Source organism: Ostrea edulis, chromosome 5 (assembly GCF_947568905.1).
Source record: "Ostrea edulis chromosome 5, xbOstEdul1.1, whole genome shotgun sequence".
Lineage (NCBI taxonomy): Eukaryota > Metazoa > Mollusca > Bivalvia > Ostreida > Ostreidae > Ostrea > Ostrea edulis.
This window is the reverse complement of record NC_079168.1, coordinates 87,009,194-87,031,283: the sequence shown is the minus strand read 5'-3', so window position 1 is coordinate 87,031,283 and position 22,090 is coordinate 87,009,194. Positions and strand designations below refer to the sequence as shown.

General features: G+C 35.6%; 3 protein-coding genes across 4 annotated transcripts in view; 2 read left to right on the top strand and 1 right to left on the bottom strand.

Annotated features, from left to right (window-relative positions):
• Positions 1-1,288: 1,288 nt before the first annotated feature.
• LOC125651450 (uncharacterized) lies at positions 1,289-12,590 on the top strand. The gene is made up of 4 exons (XM_048880044.2): positions 1,289-1,336; positions 8,819-8,879; positions 11,491-11,563; positions 11,917-12,590. Exons 2-4 carry the CDS (start codon positions 8,826-8,828, stop codon positions 12,495-12,497), a joined length of 708 nt encoding a protein of 235 aa, XP_048736001.2. The 5' UTR covers positions 1,289-1,336; positions 8,819-8,825; the 3' UTR covers positions 12,498-12,590.
• Positions 12,591-14,533: 1,943 nt separating this feature from the next.
• LOC125651787 (ADAMTS-like protein 1) overlaps positions 14,534-22,090 on the top strand; it is a 30,846-nt gene continuing 23,289 nt past the window's right edge. Inside the window, exon 1 of the mRNA XM_048880545.2 lies at positions 14,534-14,685. Within this exon, the coding sequence (XP_048736502.2) occupies positions 14,638-14,685 (48 nt within the window). The 5' untranslated portion in view covers positions 14,534-14,637. The remainder of the gene's footprint in view (positions 14,686-22,090) is intronic.
• On the bottom strand, positions 16,416-18,325 carry LOC125651788 (uncharacterized). Of its 2 annotated transcripts, none has more exons than XM_048880549.2 (2): positions 18,064-18,325; positions 16,416-17,840 (listed from the first exon to the last, which is right to left on the bottom strand). In XM_048880549.2, the coding sequence occupies exons 1-2, from the start codon at positions 18,271-18,273 to the stop codon at positions 16,680-16,682; spliced, it is 1,371 nt and encodes a 456-aa protein (XP_048736506.2). In that variant the 5' UTR covers positions 18,274-18,325; the 3' UTR covers positions 16,416-16,679. The 2 variants fall into 2 exon arrangements, with proteins under 2 accessions (XP_048736506.2, XP_048736507.2); XM_048880550.2 differs by having other exon boundaries at positions 18,081-18,319.

Sequence of the window (22,090 nt, the reverse complement as noted above, 5' to 3'; positions counted from 1 at the left end):
TAGTGTTAGAATCAGGCCCGTGAACTCAATCACATCTTATTTAGTGTTAGAGACAGGCCCGTGAAGTGGACCATATCCTAATTAGAAGCCCATGAACTCAATCACATCCTAATTAGAACCCTGTGAACTCAATCAAATCCTTATTAGTGTTGATTCTGTACCTCCACTTACAAAAATTTTTTAATATGCATCTCGGGTACGAGTTAATACTAGGCCTTTAGTAAAAACGAAAGTAAATTGTATGACGTATGCAATTTGTGTGTGTTTGAGTTCACGGAACTTCCGATTGTATCAGTTCACGGGCTTATAGACCCTGCCATTAAATTATACCTAATTCGCCATCTTTGTTTTCAGCACAGGCACAGTGGTGTTAACTTGTACCCGGAACATTTCGATGTAGATTCACAATTCCATGAAAAGTTGGCAATCAACAATGTCCAAGATATTGCACGCTTAAATATTTCATAGATTTTAGGAACGTGTCATTGCTAAGAGAAACTATAAGTATAAGATAAATGCTTGTTCTTATCGTCTAATCTTTAAGAAGGAAATACAAAAGGCTATATTGGTGGCTGATGCTTTCGGACCTGCATAAGGATCCGATTGTTCAAACTACAGCATGCAAGTTTACACAACTATACATTCATACCTGACCAGTTTCTCAATTACTACAATTTGATATCTCTTGTAGAACCATTAATGCAAAATACGAACTGGTTAATAGGACTTGTGTTTCGGTTGATGAAAACTGACACATGCACATCATCTCTTATGACCGACATATTGTACCACACTAACCCTCGTAGAGGGCAGGGTTAGTAGGGTAGAATTTCAATTTTACATTACGTCATGTAAAAATTTGAATGTCTCCGTTCGATTGCAACTCGGGTAGCTCGAGTTCGCACTTAGGTATGAACCGATGTCGTCCTTACATGAAGGTTTGACGCGCGGTCATGGCACGACGAACTGGCGATATCGCAGTTACGAAGTAAAAGATCTACCACTGAGCTATCACGACCGACGAGTACTGTCTTTGGCGAAAAGGAATATTTGTTCATGTTAGATGGGAACAATTGCTGTGGCATATCAATCCATGAATATTTTCCACCTCACAAAATAGATACTGTAAATAATTTCTTACTTTTATCTTTTATCTTTGATAGTTATTGTCAACTTTGATACACACATAAAACGTTACCGGTTTCAATTTGACTTGATCTAAAAATACAAAGGATGTGAATAGAATAATTAAATATCCCTAATTATCATGTCTATATAAAAAGAAAGTAGTAATTCATTTGCGTTTCAGATCAATGAGCGGACGAGTCTCAACTCCGTAAGTAAATTCAGCTTCAATAAGTTTAGCTGTAAACTAATGATTTTAATGGGGGGAAATCATGATCAGTATCTATGGAATTAATGTACATGTATTCTATAATTGGATAAAGCTGGTACTAACTTTAAAACATCTTACTAGCACCTATTTTGTTTGTATTTCACGTAAAAAATATGGACTAAAAGTGATTCTCGTAAGTGTGGGTGTTATCATTTCCCATCTTACTATGGACATCATCTTATCCATAGATGACTAATATTTAAAACCAATCTGGGCTCACCATTTAAAGTTCTCTACTTCTTCATGCCTTAAGTACTAGTCAATAAAAGTGGCAACGAATGAAGATTATGTTTTCCACGTGAAAAATTATATAATTAGGCAAATGATAAAAAAAAGGAGCAATGCAAAAACAGACGATTTCCTTTGGTCAATATTTTCAGGTCAGTGATAAGTAGAAAAATTTCCCCAACCATAAAAATGCTAACGGAAAGGTCAAAACTGTTTCAATACGAAATATCCTCGGCTGGTGTGTGTGTGGGGGGGGGGGGGGGGGGACAAAACAAAGTACACTTTATCAAAAATCCAATTTTACTCAGAGAATGTGCGTAACTCTTCGTTGCGTGGGGCAAATCTTGTTCTATCCTCTCTCCTACTTCTCTCATAGTCGCCATATTGAAAGATTGATTGAATATTGTTTAACCCCCTTCCCCACAATCACGCACTTTAAAGGCCGGGAGTAACCTAGAAAATTTTACACCCCTACAGCAATTAAGCATATATGGCAAGAGGGCAGGGCTTAGCAGTGTTATCAGAATAAGCAGCAATCTGATGCTTGACTCTACACGTGCTCTGTAGCAGACGATATTTTGAACAGGGAGACTGGCATGATTTATCAAAATAAACTAAAGTTTTCCCGCATTTTTCTACCACTCTGCTGATCTGTGAGGCACTGAAAGGCTATGTTTTTACTTTAACAAAAATTCACCCTAGGAACTACAAAATGAATTCATCATTGTTTTATTCATGTCTTTTAAAACATGTAGTATTTTTTTTATAATATACACAAATATTGGTATATATGATATACTAATACTTATGATTTTCCTCTTGGTACCTTTCAATTATGAGAAGAATTTGGGGGGAAATTGTAGCTGTGCAATGGAGGACATGTGCATTGAAGGGTTATTAAGAAACTTTTGTCCATTATGATATTTGGAGACCTACTATCTGTGATTGTCTCTTTTGACGTTGTAATGTTCACATGTAAGAGTCCAGATTGAGAGTAATTTTAGAGTGATGGTTGATCAATTGGACATTTGTCATCATTGGTGAGAGACAATTAATGGGAGTTACACAACTGGCCTAGGAGATTGTTGCTTAATCAGACAAACATCATGCTTGACATTATTCGAGAAAAGGTACCAGCAATCCTGCAAAACTCTGAAACAGTGATCAGACTGAACAGTCCTAATGAGTTATTTTCATAAAGTTAACCAATTTTTTTAATGGAATGTGATTATATATAATTAAAAAATAAAATTTGGATTTACCAATGATATATGAGTAAGTACTTTTTTTCCACGTTATACAGTGATTTGATTACATGTTGCCTTTGGTGCAATCCCTCTTATCTAGAACTAGACAAGCATGCTCCTGCAATATGTGAGTCAACATCCGGTGTAAACAATAACAAAAGATAATCACACCCACAAACTGCCAATCTCTAGTTTGAAATACAAATTTAGCCCTGCTTCAGATTTTTTAGGCCAAAATTAAAACTTCATGAGAATTTATATCTAAAATAGATATGGCCAATATATGCACAGTTATGAGAGGAACAAGCATACCTATTTTAAAATTTCAGTACAACAGCTTAATCTTTATTTTTGCAAAATAAGTGCTGCAATATGAATGTGACCAAAAAATTCATATATTCCACCATTTTCACCGATTGGCTGCTTTTATACCCAATTGCCGGCCTTTAACGCATATACCTTTGCCCCACAATCACGCACTTTAACGCATATACCTTTGCCCCACAATCACGCACTTTAACGCACTTTCAATGCGCATTTGTTTTTACTGCGTTTTATCGTTGATACAGCGAAAAGTGTTATTTTTTTTTAATATCTTGGGTTGTACGACTAAATAATGATAAAATGAGCCATTTGCCAGATTTATTTGAAAGCTCCAACAGTAGCAAAGAGATAGATTAAGGGATACACTACTGCATAAGTTATGTATATCAAACAAAGTATAAAAAATGGGGAGATATTTTTTAAAAGACATGTACATGTATATGTATTCTCCTGCGAGGGTGACACAACATCCTTATTTTAAACGAGAAAGGAAATGTGTGTACATTTTCAATTTGGTCATTTGTAGTGTTGATAAAGAGACCTTAGTCAAAACCGTGCCTTTCAAAACTAGGACGCACAGATTACGCAACCTTAAAAAATCATATTACATAAAAATTTACCGAAACAAATGACGTCAGAAATGGACACGAAATCTAACATTTTATAAGATTTTAAATGAAATATATATGTAAGGGGCGAGATTTTAAGATCGATGTCGGATAAAAATCTAAATTCAAATAGTTAGGGGGAGGGGGGATGAAAACGTCCGTAAGTTTCTGTCATCCGACATCGATTACATATTAGTTGAAGATAAAAAAAAAAAACCAAGTATCTGGTAAAAACTATATGATAATATCACATTTTAATGAACATTTTAAAAATAGTTTTAATGTACACTTTCTTTTGTGACTAAACAGTGGAAAAGGTATACAGAGTGTTATTTATACTAGTTTGTCCTTACTTGTTAATCGATTAGTTTCAACAATCATATTTAATTTAGGGGAGGGGTCTTGGTAAGAACTATGTGAATTTAGTTTTTTGTCAGACATTGAACTTTTGATCTCGCCCCAAATCTTTCTTTTTGTTGATCGTTATTTTTCGCAAGTGAATTCATTGATTTATCGAAGGCGTGGATCTAAGCAATTTTTTTTTTATTTTGAAGATTTTTTACTTTGCAATAAATAAAAGATGAATGACAAAATAAGTAGCAAGTCTTAGTATAGGGGAGGGGGGAGGGGGGCCTTCAATTTGGCCAAGTTTCAGGTAGAATTTGCAGATAAACCATGCCGCTTCGAACTGACAATTCCTCGTAAAACCCGTGCATTTCAAAACTCGGATTCAACACGCGTAGAGACAGGAAGTATTACGTAACCATAAAACCACACTGCTTACAAAACGTTTTAATTATATGTATAAAATGAAAATTAAATGTAGCGAGAAGAGTAAATCCAAGGATGAATTTTAAAAAAAAAATACATTTACCATTGTCAGAACATCTTCCAAAGATTAAAACGATCTATGTAACAGGAATTTGCTATAAAAACACACACGAGAAGATTAAGGTAGTACTCTACATCGTCATAATGGCTGACTTCCTTTAAAAACATGGATGACAAAATCGATATCAGCAATATTTGACTTTTCCTTTTCCATTTAAATACCTGTAGGTCGCAGGTTCGAGTCCAGCAGGGGTTTTAAATTTTTTTCAGATTACCTTCTACTAAAACTGTATTTTTTGACAAAATAAAGTAAATTTGAAAATTTTCAAATTCAAAATATTTTTGTACATATCCTACACTTTTCATCTACATCAAATTTCTCTGGTGTAGCATACCTCCTTAAAACGAAAGCTTGAATTTACTTATAATTTCATTAATTCATCAAATTTTATTGAAGACTGGTCGAGTTTTTGTTAAGATCTATGCAATTATTATTTTATTTTTAAAAAAAATTGAAGATTCATTAAAAAGAAATATGTTTAAAGAAATGACACCAGCCTATCAATTTTAGTCCCAATAAAATGTATTTGCCAACCTGGCCACATGTAGTGTATCGATTGGTAATAAAGCTCGTAACTTTACTACCTACATGTATTTAACATAACTCAACACCTAAGTACATAGCATACAGCCAGCCGTGTATCCTGGAGACCGTGCACATTTATCATTCAGACTTATACACAAATGTGAGTGAAAATACACAATACCGTTCCTATAAATATACTAGTACAATTGTATTTTAAAATAGTACATCAACCCCCTTTGTGAACACCAGAGCCGGCCAGGAAAAACCTAGAAATAAAACGATAATAATCGTGAAAAACTCTAGGAAACCTGTATCTGATGCCCTTGCTCCATGACGCAGGGAGAATATGACGAACCTCACACTTTACAAATACATAAAATGCTAGATAAGAACTAAACATAGCAAAATTTGTCCTATCTGCATGAACGCCGGCTAGAAAGTGATCAGCCAAACAAACCCGCTTATTCCCCATGACAGTATACTATCCCCCTATTGGTCAATAATGGACCAAAACAACTACAGTATATCAAAACACGCTACTATAACGTGAATACTTCATTTTCCCACTTTTACTAGCGAACCGCGGGAAAATATATTTATCAAGACTCGGGCGCACTGGCAGACGGGAAATATTGCGCAATCATAGATAGATACACTGTAACAAGGCAAATACACATATGTAAATATTCTATCATTTAATTAAGATACAATTACCAGTAAAATGCGCATCTTCCAGCGCATAAAATGATATGCAAAATGAATGGTGTCAAAATAAACACGGAAAGATTCATCGAGAATTTGAATTATCTTTCTCACAAGTCACTCAATTATGATGATTCATTTATTAAATATCTAAAGACTGGGTTTTGGTTCAGATTTATGTAATCATTACTTTTAACCAATTCTAAAAGTGGGTACACTAGGTAACTGATATGTATGTTAAATGTAGAGATCTCCAGACAATATATTTGAATTGCTTATAATATTCAGTGTTTCACTGGATCAGTTGTTAAGTAGCAGTCCACGTAAGAATCAAGCAGAATGTGGCACACTGATAATAAAAGTACAATGTGTACATGTAAGTATTTATCAAATAATTATTATACCATAAATTTTATATTTTCTTTTATCACGTTATGACTGCTTGACATGGGCCGTTTCATCCGATTTTAGAATAGAAGGAAAATAAGTGCAGTTTTAAATTCATTCTAATATAGAATTACAAATGCTGCGATAAGTTACGACATGTTCTTATTTCTGTTCAGACCAATCATTTTTTCGAAACATTAACATGTTTGACATGTACACACACTACTAATTAATCGCAGTCGGGCGGAGATTGAGGCAGTTTTAGTAGATGGACACTCCTCCCCTTCCACGAATTAGGACTTGAAGTTCGGACAACCTCCCCTATTTTTATTTCCTTGTCAATAATTTTAGACAAGACATCTTCGCCCCCCCCCCCCCCCCCCCCCCTCCATTTTTATGTTGTTGAAAGACGATGCTACGTGCCTGTAGGCCTCGCACTGACACAGCTCCTACTCGGAACGTGCAGGACACCGCAAAAACAATTGCTAGGTGGCTACAGTGCATTTTTGTAATTTCTGTTCTAAAGTACACCCCTCCCCTAAAAAACGTAGGGCGCGGAATACGGATACGGACTGTGTAATGCACAGCAGTGCTTTGCTTTTTTCACATTTTGTTTTGAACATTGAAGAGCATTTATGCATGTGTCAAAAAAGTTTCAACTACATATGAGAATTCTTATTTACAGAACATGATGTAGTATATTCGTTTATTTTTATTAAGTAAACTTTGAATCAGTCGTCAGTACAAATGAATATGTTAAACCTTGTCTAAAACTGAATTTATTACGTTTTTTTCTTTGAAATCAAGATGAAATTTTATGATAAGATTGTTTGAATTAAAAACAAATAATATACAGAACATATCGAAGGGGAAAAACCCCATTGGAATTGTAGATATATTGATATGCTTTTTAAAAATATTAGTAGATAAGGAAGTATTCATTCGTGATATTTCTTTGTTATACAAACATACATGTACAATAATTAATCAACAACAACAAAAATAATAAGAAGAAAAAACGCGATTTTTGGACTATATATCTTTTCAAAAGAAAATATTTTATCCCATATTTATCGTAATTTTTCACTCCCGATTCGACAGTCTTAAAGTATGAGCTTTTATCACAACTATCCGCGATAAACTAACAGAAGATATAGCAATGGAAAACGTAGTGAAGAAATGTGTTAAAAATTCCGAATTTTCACAAATCAACTCCAAAGCGCTGTGGGGAAAAGGGTAACGTCATCATTCAGCGGCGAAAGCAAATGCTACTGTTACGTCATAGGCGGAGTGATAGGCAAAGAGTTAACGTCCCTCTGGAGAATATTTCACTCATATGGAGACGTCACCACTGACGGTGAAGGGCTGTAAAATTTAGGCCTATGCTCGGCGCTTATGGCCTTTGAGCAGGGAGGGATCTTTATCGTGCCATACCTGCTGTGACACGGGACCTCGGTTTTTGCAGTCTTATCGGAAGAACCGCCTATTTAGTCGCCTCTTACATGTACGACAAGCAAGGGGTACTGAGGACCTATTCTGACCCGGATCCCCACGGGACCCATATTGAAAGATGACAGTCATTTGTCAATGTCTAATTCACTCCTAAAATAAATTATTGATTAGCAAGCCAAAAACAATAAACATGTAATTTTCAGTGCATATACGCTTGTAGATTTAGTGCTAACATTTTTGTACATATTTTATTTACGTAAAACTTTTCCATTTATCCTGAGAAAGGGACGGGTTGGTCGAAAATTTGACAATATAATAGTTTGTTTGGTTGGTCATTTCAGTCTTTATATAATTGATAATTTAAATATCTGACCTTGCATCCACTTTGTGAGACGAACTCTTTTAAGTAGCTGATATTGTTTGAACTCAACTCTCTCTCTCTCTCTCTCTCTCTCTCTCTCTCTCTTGTATTCTAAAACCATTACATGTTGGACATTCAAATATCAAATGGAATTCACTTTCAATATTCCGTTCAGTTATCAATCGATATATACATTATACAATCATGCAATCAACCAATTTGTCAAACTCTTCCCGGAAACGTGTGAAATATCGTGATCCCCATTAATCAATGATTTAATTATTTTCTTTAAAAATCTTGTTATTTCGTATTCAACTAGAAACTTAAATTCAAATCAGTGCAGAATTGATATGTGTTATATACTTGTATATATGGACACTCTTTTCCTTGCCTTATAGGAGTTGCGCTTCTATCATTTTAATGACATACCTAGCAACCGATGAGTGTAGCAAGCAACATTACTGAATCATTTTTTTCTGTTTGCTAATCAACAAGTAATCCAAACTTTGATGAACAGTTTTAAATGGTTTGTCTCTCGCACTAAGTGTAGTAGAACTGAATTTCAACAATACTGTTTTTGTTCAAAGTGTAATGACATTATATTCTTAATAGATGATATGTTCGAAATTATTAGATTAAAAGTTGATTGATGAAGTTGCACTTTCACTTTCCCCAATTTCCCCCCTAAACTTCCAGGTGAAGCATGTACGCCTGCACTCTGTTTCCAATCATCTGCCTGTTCCTAACAGTCGCAGACGTAAGTATGTTTATAATAATCATTTTCAAGTTATACAAGTTCATCTGAGATGAGATCTCTAGTTCGCTTTTCTGATCTAAATTTGTTCATCGTCGACTCTAGAACACCGGCCATTTTCAGCCAAACTTGCCACAAAGTGTCCTTCAATATGAAAGGCTGCATCGCTATCCAACGGAACAGAATTGGGAAATAGCGAATGTAGGGTGGGGAATTTAAAAGAACCACTTGACTAGAAAAGCCTAGTATATTTGCTTGATGATTTTCTTTCATACTGAGGAGTCGTATTCGTTAATATCATGACCACGGGGACCAGGGCGGAGCCACAGCTGGGGGGGGGGGGGGGGGGGGTAAAGATATGTAAGAAAAACCTTTTAAAAATTTGTTCTCAAGAAATTTTGAAACTGATATGGCGACTCACTCGTGTAAATTTTATGCTTGTACCTATCATGGGCCGTGGTCTTCGCGGGTTCCCATTATTATATACGTCAAGAATATAGGCATATTGTTTTTAAAATATTGCTCCCAAGATCCACAAACTTAACATATAGATACATCATCATGTCATGTAAAATTTGAGATTTAAAGTATTATATAACAATATAATATGAAAAATATATCATAATCGTCTTCTCAAGAGCACAAGTCTGCAATTTGTCAAATTAACACGCAAGTATCTTTAGCCGTTGTAAATTTATGGGTTTTTTTTAACTCGGCCCAGATATGACAAAATGGCTTAAACTCAGGATAATTCGATCCATTGCGAAATCGTCTAAACTAGTTCGGTCCATCAGATATATGAGATAGTTTTATTGGAATTACAAGTATCTGTTGATGTTGTTCACTTTAGAAACACGAACTTCAAGTTTTGTCTGTGTCAAATTGTCAATGCATCGAAGTATCTAACGTGGGCCGATAATTCAGAAAATTGTTATAAAATGTCATCGAGCGGAATAGTCTGACGTACCGCGCTACTGGAGTTTCAAAGTTTGGCCTGGTGATCTTGATTGATTGATTGATGTTTTCCGCCACAGTCAACAATTTTTCAGCTATCTGGTGGCGCCCAGTTTTTATTGGTGGAAGAGAGAAGAGAGAACCCAGATACAATGTACCTGGGAAGAGACCACCGATCTTCCGAAAGTAAACTGGGAAACTTTCTCACTTACCGGTGCGAGATGTGAGATGCCGTGTGATTTTGAGCGCGAGGCTCTAACCACTCGGCCACGGAGGCCCCCGCCTTGTATAATATACATGTACACGTGTATAGGGGAAACTGACTTAATCTTTAAATTTGTTCGTCTACAGCTCTGAAATTATTATCAATTTCTATGTAAGCATGATCCTGTAGTGCAGTATAGGGTCATGATTTCTTAACGCTTTCTCTAGCGTACCGGTCAATTTGGCCGAGGGCGCGTAAAAACAGGACTACGCAGAGGGAGTGCCTCTAAATCTTTGAAACTACGGCCATAACATATATGATCTATATATAATATTTTTGAATATTTTCTCTATTTTTGAACGATGTAAAAATCAATTGAGTAAATAGAGCTATTAAATTTTAAAAAACTAACTATTTAAAGTGAAATATGACTTTGTCTGAACATGACGCAACGCTTTGTCGCAAGGCCATTTCCCCCCTCAATATGATATTTTTTATTTTCCCTATGAATGCAATATTTTCTATAAGCTTGAAAAGCATATATTCCCTGTTTTCATTACATATAAAATTATTTTTAATGCCTGGCAAATTATAAGAAAATAGCAATTTTTGCACAAGTACGTTTTCTTACGATTTTATTTCTCAACCCTACAGCCATACAGGGCAAGGTTGCATTATACATGTAGATTTAAACTTTTGAACTGCCATAGTGCCCCATGTATGTTTATTTATATGAGCAATGTGACCTGGTAAGCGTGGTAACCCGTCGGCCTCTTGCTAATTTTCTTCCTTTTCACCGCATCGAACTTAATGAATACTGTTCATTGACTGATTGTGTTTAACGTCCCTCTTGAGAATTTTTCACTCATATGGAAACGTCGCCATTGCTGGTGAAGGGCTGCAAAATTTAGGCCTGTGCTCGGCGCTTACGGTCTTTGAGCAGAGAGGGATCTTTCTCGTGCCACACCTGCTGTGACACGGAACCTCGGTTTTTGCGGTCTCATCCGAAGGACCGCCCCATTTAGTCGCCTCTTACGACAAGCAAGGGGTACTTAGGACTTATTCTAACCCGGATCCGGGGGGGGGGGGGTGTACTGATGACCTATTCTAACCCGGATCCCGGGGTTGATGGGGGTGGTGGTGGTATTGAGGACCTATGATAACCCAGATCCCCACGGGAATGAATATTGTATAAATTAGTAGTTCTCTAAAGACACCATGCTTGCAAACAATACACGGATAAATCTTCACGCATGACAAAAACCAGATGCTGCAAAGTTCTGATCAAGCATTGTACTTGAATAACGTTCTGAATGTTTGAAGTCCTACACAGATAGACAGTAGACACTAAAGAAAAATATATTCAATTTCATAATCAGATTTGTTATCTGATATTTAGCTTCTTTAAATCATAAGTTTTATTTCTATTTATTTTATTACTTGTGTTGAATGAAGGGTATCCCTGTGAATAATGGAATTGGAATGCCATTGCCGTTTAAGGAGGAAGTGTTACTAGATTACAATGGAGGTAATATATATACATATATATGCATAGTATACATATACATAACATACATTCATTTGTATGACGTCATGTAATAATTTCAATATACATATTTTTCCACACTTAGAGATTAGTGTATCAATTTTATCTTCAATGTACATTATCATTTTTTTTCGTAGTGTTTAGTATGCGATATTTGTTTATAAATGTAATACATGTATATGTCTCTTGCTAAAGACGAGGGTTGCGTCGAAAATTTGAGGTTTAAATAACCGTGTCGTGGCCATTTTCGGTGCTTTTTAGATCCGCCATTTTAAGAAAGTAGGGAGTTGTTGGATTTTCGTGCTATTTTCAGGAATTTTGTAATTTTTTCGCAGATGTATCCTACATGCCGAATGGTTACCACAACTTTATACCACAATATGGGAACAGCTACCCCACAAACAATAACCATGGAAACCAGAATTACATGTATCAGCAAGCATCAAGAGACTTTATCACTAGTCACTACCAATCTCAGCAATACGGCCATAAAGCTCACCGGCCCACAGACGATTATCTATATCAAGATTATTTGAACAAACCCTATGGTGAGCCTAACAGGATTGTACCTCGCGACACTACTTATAAACAGACTGGAGGTCAGAAGGTAAAAAATGGCATGGAATACAATAAACATTCGTCTTATGCCAACTACGCTTCCCATGGCCTAAATGCAAAATCGGTCACGAGATTTGGGACACCACAGAAGAAGAAATTCTACTGGCCATATTATCCCTACAGTGCCAGTGATTATGGCAATCCTTTATATGTCCCTGGTAATGAATATAAACAGGACACTCACAAAACCTACCATGAGAGAACGGAGTATCGTGGTACCGGGAAATCTAATGGCATTATGAATTCTGGGAAATTACAAGACGGCTACGGAGCCCGGATGATAAGAGAGAAAATCTAAAATAAAAAAAAGTATTGATTTATACATGAATATGAACGCACTTCATCATTGTTTTGAATTTTTTTCTTCATTAAATATAGCAATAACCTAAAACTGACTCTGCCTACCTCTGCCTCCTTATTCATCTCTTTCTTTTCTATCTCTGCCTCCTTATTCGTCTCTTTCTTTTCTATCTCTGCCTCCTTATTCGTCTCTCTCTTTCTTTCTTTCTTTTTATTTCTTCCTCCTTTTTCATCTCATTCTTTCTATCTCTGCCTCCTTATTCATGGCCTTTTTTCATTCTTTATGATATACATTCACCTTTGTAATATATAAACACAATTGGTATTTACAATAAACGCCCCAATCTGTTTATATTATTATAAAGGTACAACAAACACTCTATCATCAATGTTTATGCGGAAATTACTGGATTCCATAGCCTGTTGTAGCCATGTGAGAATAAGTTCAAGTACCTATCTCTTTAATTCTACACTTATCAAAGTGAAACATATCTATATTTCTTAATTTGTTTACTTGTTTAGAAGCCCGAAGTTCGTTTTTTGATACAACAGGTGAATAAAACTAAACGCTATGTATGTATTTGAAAATGTCATTTACTTCGTAAACGACGAATGAATGTATACAACAGTGCTTATATCAGTATATTCACAGGGCACGAAAAGGTGAGGATAACGAACAGCGACCCTGTGGACTATGTATCTGTGGACAAATAATGATTATCTTTAGACACATTGATGGTCATGGTGGATTCCAATTCGCCTAAAACACTATTGAGTGAATTGAAATCCATATCCTATGTAGAGAACATAAGTCGATCAAGCTAAAACTTTGTGTCAAGAGTCTGGAGGTTCATCTTTTCCGTCTGAAGTCATAGTCCATCAGTATTAAAGTACCAGACATAGTCCATCAGTATTACAGTACCAGACATAGTCCATCAGTATTACAGTACCAGACATAGTCCATCAGTATTACAGTACCAGACATAGTCCATCAGTATAATTACAGTACCAGACATAGTCCATCAGTATTACAGTACCAGACATAGTCCATCAGTATTACAGTACCAGACATAGTCCATCAGTATTACAGTACCAGACATAGTCCATCAGTATAATTACAGTACCAGACATAGTCCATCAGTATTACAGTACCAGACATAGTCCATCAGTATAATTACAGTACCAGACATAGTCCATCAGTATTACAGTACCAGACATACTCCATCAGTATTACAGTACCAGACATAGTCCATCAGTATTACAGTACCAGACATAGTCCATCAGTATAATTACAGTACCAGACATAGTCCATCAGTATTACAGTACCAGACATAGTCCATCAGTATTACAGTACCAGACATAGTCCATCAGTATTACACTACCAGACATAGTCCATCAGTATTACAGTACCAGACATAGTCCATCAGTATTACACTACCAGACATAGTCCATCAGTATTACACTACCAGACATAGTCCATCAGTATTACACTACCAGACATAGTCCATCAGTATTACAGTACCAGACATAGTCCATCAGTATTACAGTACCAGACATAGTCCATCAGTATTACAGTACCAGACATAGTCCATCAGTATTACACTACCAGACATAGTCCATCAGTATTACACTACCAGACATAGTCCATCAGTATTACAGTACCAGACATAGTCCATCAGTATTACACTACCAGACATAGTCCATCAGTATTACAGTACCAGACATAGTCCATCAGTATTACAGTACCAGACATAGTCCATCAGTATTACAGTACCAGACATAGTCCATCAGTATTACAGTACCAGACATAGTCCATCAGTATTACACTACCAGACATAGTCCATCAGTATAATTACAGTACCAGACAAGATAACATGATACAATGCTATAAATTTCGGGAAAATTTAAAACATTTGAACACAAAGCGTTACATATATATACACAATCACGCAAATAGAAATGTTTACTTAACAGCGACCCTGCACAATGAATACGGCTTGAAAACCAGACGTTATTCTAAAACAAGCCTTGCTAAAACAAAGTTGCAGGACCGCCTTGTTGATAAATCTATACAGGTCTAGAGTATTGTTTCTCATTTTCCCTTGTGTTTCCGGAACTTAAATATAACAGTTGTTGCTATGAATTCTGGGAGTAAGATGATATTTGCTGCTCTCCTACTACTGCAGGTAAGGACTGTTTTAATGTACATAACAGTACAGATGTGTTCTGGCAAAAATTATAGATTACTTGATATTTGAAATGTATCAATTTTTCCTTTATAAATCAATAGCATATACGACACATTCTCGTACAAAACTTATACATTAGCAATTTATAAATGTACGCCAGTCCCCAGTATCATGTAACAAACTCAGACATTAGTCAAAATGTCAGTCACCTGTAAAATATCCATCACCTTTAAACTGAAACTCTTAATTTGCAGACACTATAGAAATTTGATGGAGCAATATTGAATATATTTTTTTAATTTTGGAATGATTGACTTCTCTGATTCTCAATCATTCCATCGCAATGTTCAGAATTTGACTTAAGCTTACCAAATCAGATATTTTATGATCCTGAGATCAGCTATACTGTGTATATTAGAATCACATTGCGCAGATTTTACAAATCATTTCTAAAACAAATCATATTCCTCTTCTCTGTATATCTATCTCATTAATAGTTGAAAATAGCAGCTTACAGTCAGCATGAGTATACGAGAAAAATGAGACAAGTCAAGATTATTTAAAAGTGTTTAATCCTTATTTCTAAACCGTCCATAGTAACATAAGAATGTATCTCCTGGTTGTTTCAAAGTGGGGAAAATTGTGAAGTAATTGCATTTTAATCAAATTTAAACCAAGTTCTTGTTACGGTAATTTTTATGCTTATTTCACTTGTCGATATCAACACCTTGTTTCTTCATATCGTATTGATTAATATTATCGATAATGCAAATATCCTGGCATCATCTAGTCGGGTTTGAGATAAATACCCAGCGTATTTTCTAGAAATTGATGAGCACCATCAACAAAATACAAATTGATAGTAATTGATATCCTGTCACCTCAGGCTGAAATGTAGAAATCTGGTTAGTTCTGGTTATGTCACGTGATTACATGTGCCTTGTATGTATGGGTATTGTGTGACTCCACAATACTTTTGTCTGGAGACTGTACATAATATGACTGCTAACAAAGTCGTATCACATATGTTTGTTTGATCAACTGTCTATTTTGTATTGCTTATGGGATTTATGAGATTGATCACTGTTCGTTATCTTCACCTTTATAAGAGTTATGAGATTGATCACTGTTCGTTATCTTCACCTTTATAAGAGTTATGAGATTGATCACTGTTCGTTATCTTCACCTTAATAGGAGTTATGAGATTGATCACTGCTCGTTATCTTCACCTTTATAAGAGTTATGAGATCGATCACTGTTCGTTATCTTCACCTTTCATATGACTGTAATGGTATGATCTCTAATATCACCATTATCAAGGATACTATTAATAGTAAGTAAAATAACGTAAAAAAGTGATAATCAGTTAGCTATATTACTTGTTTGTCGTATTACATTGTGGTGCAAGTTAACAAATTATCAGCCACACGCATGAAATTGGCGCTTTACTGTATATGGTGGCAATCAATTATTACCTCTACGATATGCTGCTCACAAATCTCGGTACGCAGTGGATATAGAAAGTTGGAGTCTTCCGTGTTACATATATATATATGTTCAGATAATATGGATAATAGATCCTCAAATACGCCCGAGGAATTGCTAGTCAATCTCTTCGTACTAAATTAAGACTGATATTGAATTGAACCATTGACACTTTTGTCTATAATTTCCCCGCTATTCGTGCTTACACGGGTTGAATCTAGTTATTTCACAGTCAGAGAGTTAAAAACACTTTTTAATATACAGTCATAGATTCACCGAAGTTATACATGTATACAGAATTTATATATAATAGTGGGTAGTGGGTATCCATATATACTGAAATTTTCTGTGCTTTAATTAAATATTTCTTCAAGAGGAATTCTTCTTATTACCAAAAGAAATATTCGGTTAAAGGCGAAAGAAAATGGCCAACGATGTACAAATAAATTTTTGACCAAACTCCTTTTTCTACCATTGGTAAGATTTTCTTTTCGCAAATTCCTTGATTATTGCATTTTTTGCGATTTTTCACAACAAGTATAGGAATGGAAGGGACTATATTCACAACATTCTTCATCGGAAGGAAATGGGTGTGATCCGCAGGTCAAAGGTTGAGGTGGTGGAAAATATGGATCATAGTTACAAAAAACACCAGAACACTTGGTGCCTGGAAGAATACTTGCAACAAACAAATCCAAAGCAGACGTTTGCTGCATTGGTGCCCCATTGGTGAATGGACCATTCCAGTCAGGGGAAAATACAGGACCTGCTATCTTGTAATATGGAGGACCATCATGAAATGTGATATTACATTTTGAGATGGGGTCCTCGTTACACATGTTGTATTTTACAATAGCTTGAACTTGAAAATCCATCCATTTCTGGTATCTGTCACGGACAGATGTGTCCTTCACTGTATCCATGAAATATCGGAGATTTCGAACAAAAATTCCTTTGAACATTTTAGCATCATCATTGCAATTTGGATCACAATTCTTTTCTATTAATATTCCGCTAGAATTACTGTTATATTCAATTGCTGCAGTGGCCATTTTGTCTGCTAAAATAAGGTATGATTCATTCTGGGTGACCTTATACATTTCTGAAAGAGCACCAATCATAACTCCTGTTTCGTAGGTAAAGCCTACAACGTCTGAAGGATGGCAAGATGATAAATCAATTCCATCACTTAGAAGATTGGTAAAACTGTTGATCAAATTATTCGCGAATATATAGTTTTCAATCAATTCATATTTACTCTTGAAGGTTGTATCATTAGTTAATCGGTAGAGTTTTGCCGCCAAGTGATAGATCTGGACGTCTGTAATGGTTTGTTTGGCATTGAAGTTGTTGTCAAACCACATTCCTCCTTTGCACGTACCGGAGGAGTCCCATCCCGTTTTCCAGCTCCAATTTAGGATGTCTTTCGCCGACTGAAGAAACTCCTCGAGTCCGAATAGTTCATATATCCTAGCATAGCTGAGACCGTACCATCCCATGTCATCAAAAGATGGATACGGACCATAGGCTTCCATTACGGAGTACAAATTTCTCTGGGAACCTTTTACCACTGTCATGTATCTCTTGTGTTCAGCATACTTCATGAAATTGGCGATGGGCTCCAGTACGGCCCCATTCTGCCAAAACCCGGTATATCCGTTCCACGTCTACAACATTAAAAATCTCTCTGGACGCTGCTTCATTTTAATTAGGTTGGGTTTATCATTAACAGTGTTATTAATTACAAATTAGCAAATATATGATACTGTAAAATCATTATTAACGTTCCTTGACAACTTTTCAAATGCAATGTACTAAACAATTATCCTAAAAGACAAAGTTCTTCAGCACTTTATTTTGGTGTGAGTATGAGTTATTAATAGTACATACTTGGTAACTAAACAGACCAGCTATAGGGGATGGGAACCAGTTGGATTGATGAGCAAACTCCGTGACACAAGCCATGTAAGCACTAAAGTCATTTCCAAGCATCTTCATAGAACAGGTTTTATTGTCTTCGCTCAATGCAGGTTTCATGACGCGGCTTGAGATAACGGTGAGGACGACACTATACATGTATAAACGTATACAAAGAACCATCTTTCACGATACTTGTCTGTACATCTATCACTAAACATCATATCAGTCCCAGTTATCAATTACAATGCACCATATGTTCACATATGAGCACCTGGCCTGGACAATGTTTTATGATAACAGTCAGAGGTTAGTAGATGTGTGACATTTTTCGTGAAAACATACAATGCAGCAATGTGAAATATTTACTGATGAGTCCACTTATGCCATAATTACATGCATATAGAAAGTGGTACCGTGCTGGATCACACTTTTAAATACTAGTAGGTAATTTTTTCTGATATTTAGCTCTAAAATTTCATGGTTATTTCAGATTTCAAACATTTCGGTTGAGCATCACTGAAGAGACATTATTTGTCGAAATGCGCATCTGGTGCATCAAAATTGGTACCGTATAAGTTTTACATTATGACCGCTGGGTCGAGGCCTCTACTGGTGGACTGTTAGTCCATGAGGGTCTCTACAGCCCAGTAGCTAAGTACTTCGTTACTAACTTGAAAATACGGATGTATATTTAATTGTTGTTATAAAATTTAGAAATTCATTTCAAAATTAAGGATTACAGAGTGTATCTCCCTCATGCATAGCTCTTATCCTTGGACGAATTTGACTCCACTTTTTTGGCACGCTGTTTTTGGCTATATTTAGCTCTAAAATTTCATAGTTATTTCAGATTTCAAACATTTCGGTTGAACATCACTGAAGAGACATTATTTGTCGAAATGTGCATCTGGTGCATCAAAATTGGTACCGTATAAGTTTTACATTGTAGAGGATCAAACAAATATCAAAATTTAAATCGCATAATGCGCCTATTGAAAAGAAATTACACCTTAGAACATCACAGAGATAAAGCCGGTCAATTCTGACAGGTTTCATTTGATGTCTTAATAACCAATAAAAATGCTAGTTAGTATCATCTGCAAATGGCGTTTATGCCTTAAAACTGATTTGATACCGTAGAACATGTTCTGTGTATGATTAAATTTTAAATCGAACCAGGCTACTGACAAATAAGTTGATGTTGAAGGACTTTCAACAGTTTAATCTGTAGTTAGCATTTCGAAAATCACTGTGGTCGTTATAACGATCTAATTTGCTAACACAACATTCCATTAGATCTGTCTGATTTGTTTCATACCCATGATGTCGTTCTTTACATACTGATTTTGACTACGGATTGCTCCGTTTACCTGATCACGGTGAGTGTGACCTGTTAACAAGTGATGCTTACCTCTCGTAGGCACCTGATTCCACCTCTGATGGTTCCAGGGGCCCGTTTTTGCTCTATTCTCAATTATGTAGTATTCTATATGATATTTATGAGATTGATCACTGTTCGTTATCTACACTTTTTCATCAGAGTAAATAGATATCCATACATACACTTGACCTTTATACCATGTCAATAACTGATAACTTCATGATTTATATATAATTTGATGAAAGCAATGACACAATAGATCTAGAGCGATATACAATCATGTATAAATGATTAACATATATAAGCAAATCCTAAACACAAACTTGATAATATACATATGCATACTAGACTAATATGTTTGAACTTGGGCGGGCATATGGTTGTCCATACCCGACGCTGATGGACATATCATGGTTGGTAAATCCTCATCGAATTTTCATTTCAATTGAAGATACACATTGTATTATGTTGAATCTTTTTTAATTTACTCCTGAAAGTTGTATTTATAGTCGATTATCAATGCTAAGTTGCTATGCGTTACGTTTTGACATCTGCAGTGATCTGGTTTGTTTGTTGTTGTTGGTTTTTTTGTTGTTGTTTTTTTTCCGTTCATATTTAAGTATGAAAACAAACAAAACTTCTACCATCGTATGCCCTACAGTGATGAATATGATTGATTGATTTTATATTGTTTAACTTCCCTCTTGAGGATTTTTCACTCAGTTGGAGATGTAGAGCATTAGACTTCCAGTAAAGAATATACATCTCATTGGGAACATTTTACCTCTGTCATATACTTCTATAAAATTGGCAGCGAGTTCCATTCTGTCGTAACCTGGTATAGCCGTTCAAGTTCGTTTACATTTCCTTGATAATGATTATCTTAAAGTTTATAGTAAATTGCGTTTCCTGTGAAACCGAGAATCATTACGCAAGTTTCATTTGAAATATTCGGTAGGAACATCCATGGAATGACTCCTTGCTTGTATTGTGCAAGATATCGGTATACTTGCATGTACATGTACCTCATAGCAATATATCAGAGAGGAGATCCAGTTAGATTGAAATAAGCACCACAAGCTATATAGGCATGAGTGTCTTAACAGAACAGGCGCAACTCTCCCTCTCTTTTTCTCCCTCTCTCTCAACTACAGGTTTTATACAGCAGCTCAAGTTATAATATGAAGCTGAAGAGAAAATTATGAACGTTTTATGCAAAGTATATTATTGAGATTACAATGAAACCAATATTTAGTTGATTGGTTGTATATTGTTTAACGTTTCACTTGATAATACTTCACTCATACGGAAACGTCACCATTGCCGGGAATACATCTTCACAAGTCAAGGGTTATTAATTCGTTACCTAGCACCAACCCTTGACATAAGTCGCTATATAAAAGTTGGGCTCGTTCTTATTGGTTCCACAAAAGAGTGGAAACCAATGAGAATGCAGTTCTATTTATAACAACGCGAAGCGAGAGATTCAAATAAAAACACGTGTATTAATACTTACAGTTATGGCTATTTGAATCGTTTTAAGCAATATTGTCTTAAGCAAAACGGTTTCCAAACTTTATCTATTATCAATAAATGTAATTATTGGTGTAAATATTACAATTACGCGTGTTTATCAATACAGCAGCATGCGATCGCGTCATTTGTATCCATGTACATCATAACAAGATGCAGTGATTTCATTGGATTTTTTATCTATGTGGATTGCGTAATGGTCTAATGAGCCCAACTTTGATGTCAAGGATTAGTGCGCGATAACGAATCAACTACACTGTAGCACTGTATGCACGTGCTTACAAATATTTTCGTTAAATTTTTATCACATATAACGAAAAATGTCCTCAGCTTCTGGGGGGCGGCAGCTTACAAATATTTCAAACCTAGCTACGCCACTACAATAACCCTTGACTTGTGAAGATGCGGTGAATATTGATATTGTCATGTAATTTTGCATGTAATTTACATACACTACGGAGGTTGTATTGAGCTAATTATTGAACAGTGATGAAATAGCGATGTGGGAAAATTATTCTAAATAAAATTTTAAAAACTTAAACTTAATAGTTTGCAAATATAGTTAACGAAAGTTCCGCAAAGCGAGCCATATCACATCACAATGAGGATCTACAAGCTTTTTCTATGAAAACCCATAGTGACCTTGATCTACATATGAATGAAAACCTATAGTGACCTTGAACTATGAAAACCCATAGTGACCTTGATCTTTGGATCCCAAAATCAAAAGGCGTCTACTTCTCTTGATAACAAAGCTACTTATGAAGCATCAAATCAATCGAGCAAACAATTTAGCGAGTACAGTGTACACAATTTTTTTAAAAAAGTTTTATGAAGCCTCGTAGTAACCTTAAACTTTGACCTTTTGACCCAAACATTAATAGGGTCCTTCCACTCTTGTTAACAAAGCTACCTGTGACAAGTATCAAATCGGTCAAGAAAACCTATGTTCTGTAAAGTGTATATAAGCTCAGTTTTACACACATGTATCACCTCACACGAACAATTCCGTTGCTATATCCCTTCTTGCAATGAGTTGCAAGTGGAAAGTTAGCAGTTATTTCATAAAAAAAGAGCTCATTA

Coding starts and splice junctions, on each gene's coding strand:
- LOC125651450 (XM_048880044.2), top strand. CDS start 8,826: ATGTACGCCTGCACTCTGTTTCCAATCATCTGCCTGTTCCTAACAGTC. Junction 8,880..11,490: donor TGTTCCTAACAGTCGCAGAC/GTAAGTATGTTT, acceptor TGTTGAATGAAG/GGTATCCCTGTGAATAATGG. Junction 11,564..11,916: donor GTTACTAGATTACAATGGAG/GTAATATATATA, acceptor ATTTTTTCGCAG/ATGTATCCTACATGCCGAAT.
- LOC125651788 (XM_048880549.2), bottom strand. CDS start 18,273: ATGGTTCTTTGTATACGTTTATACATGTATAGTGTCGTCCTCACCGTT. Junction 17,841..18,063: donor CTGGTCTGTTTAGTTACCAA/GTATGTACTATT, acceptor TTAATGTTGTAG/ACGTGGAACGGATATACCGG.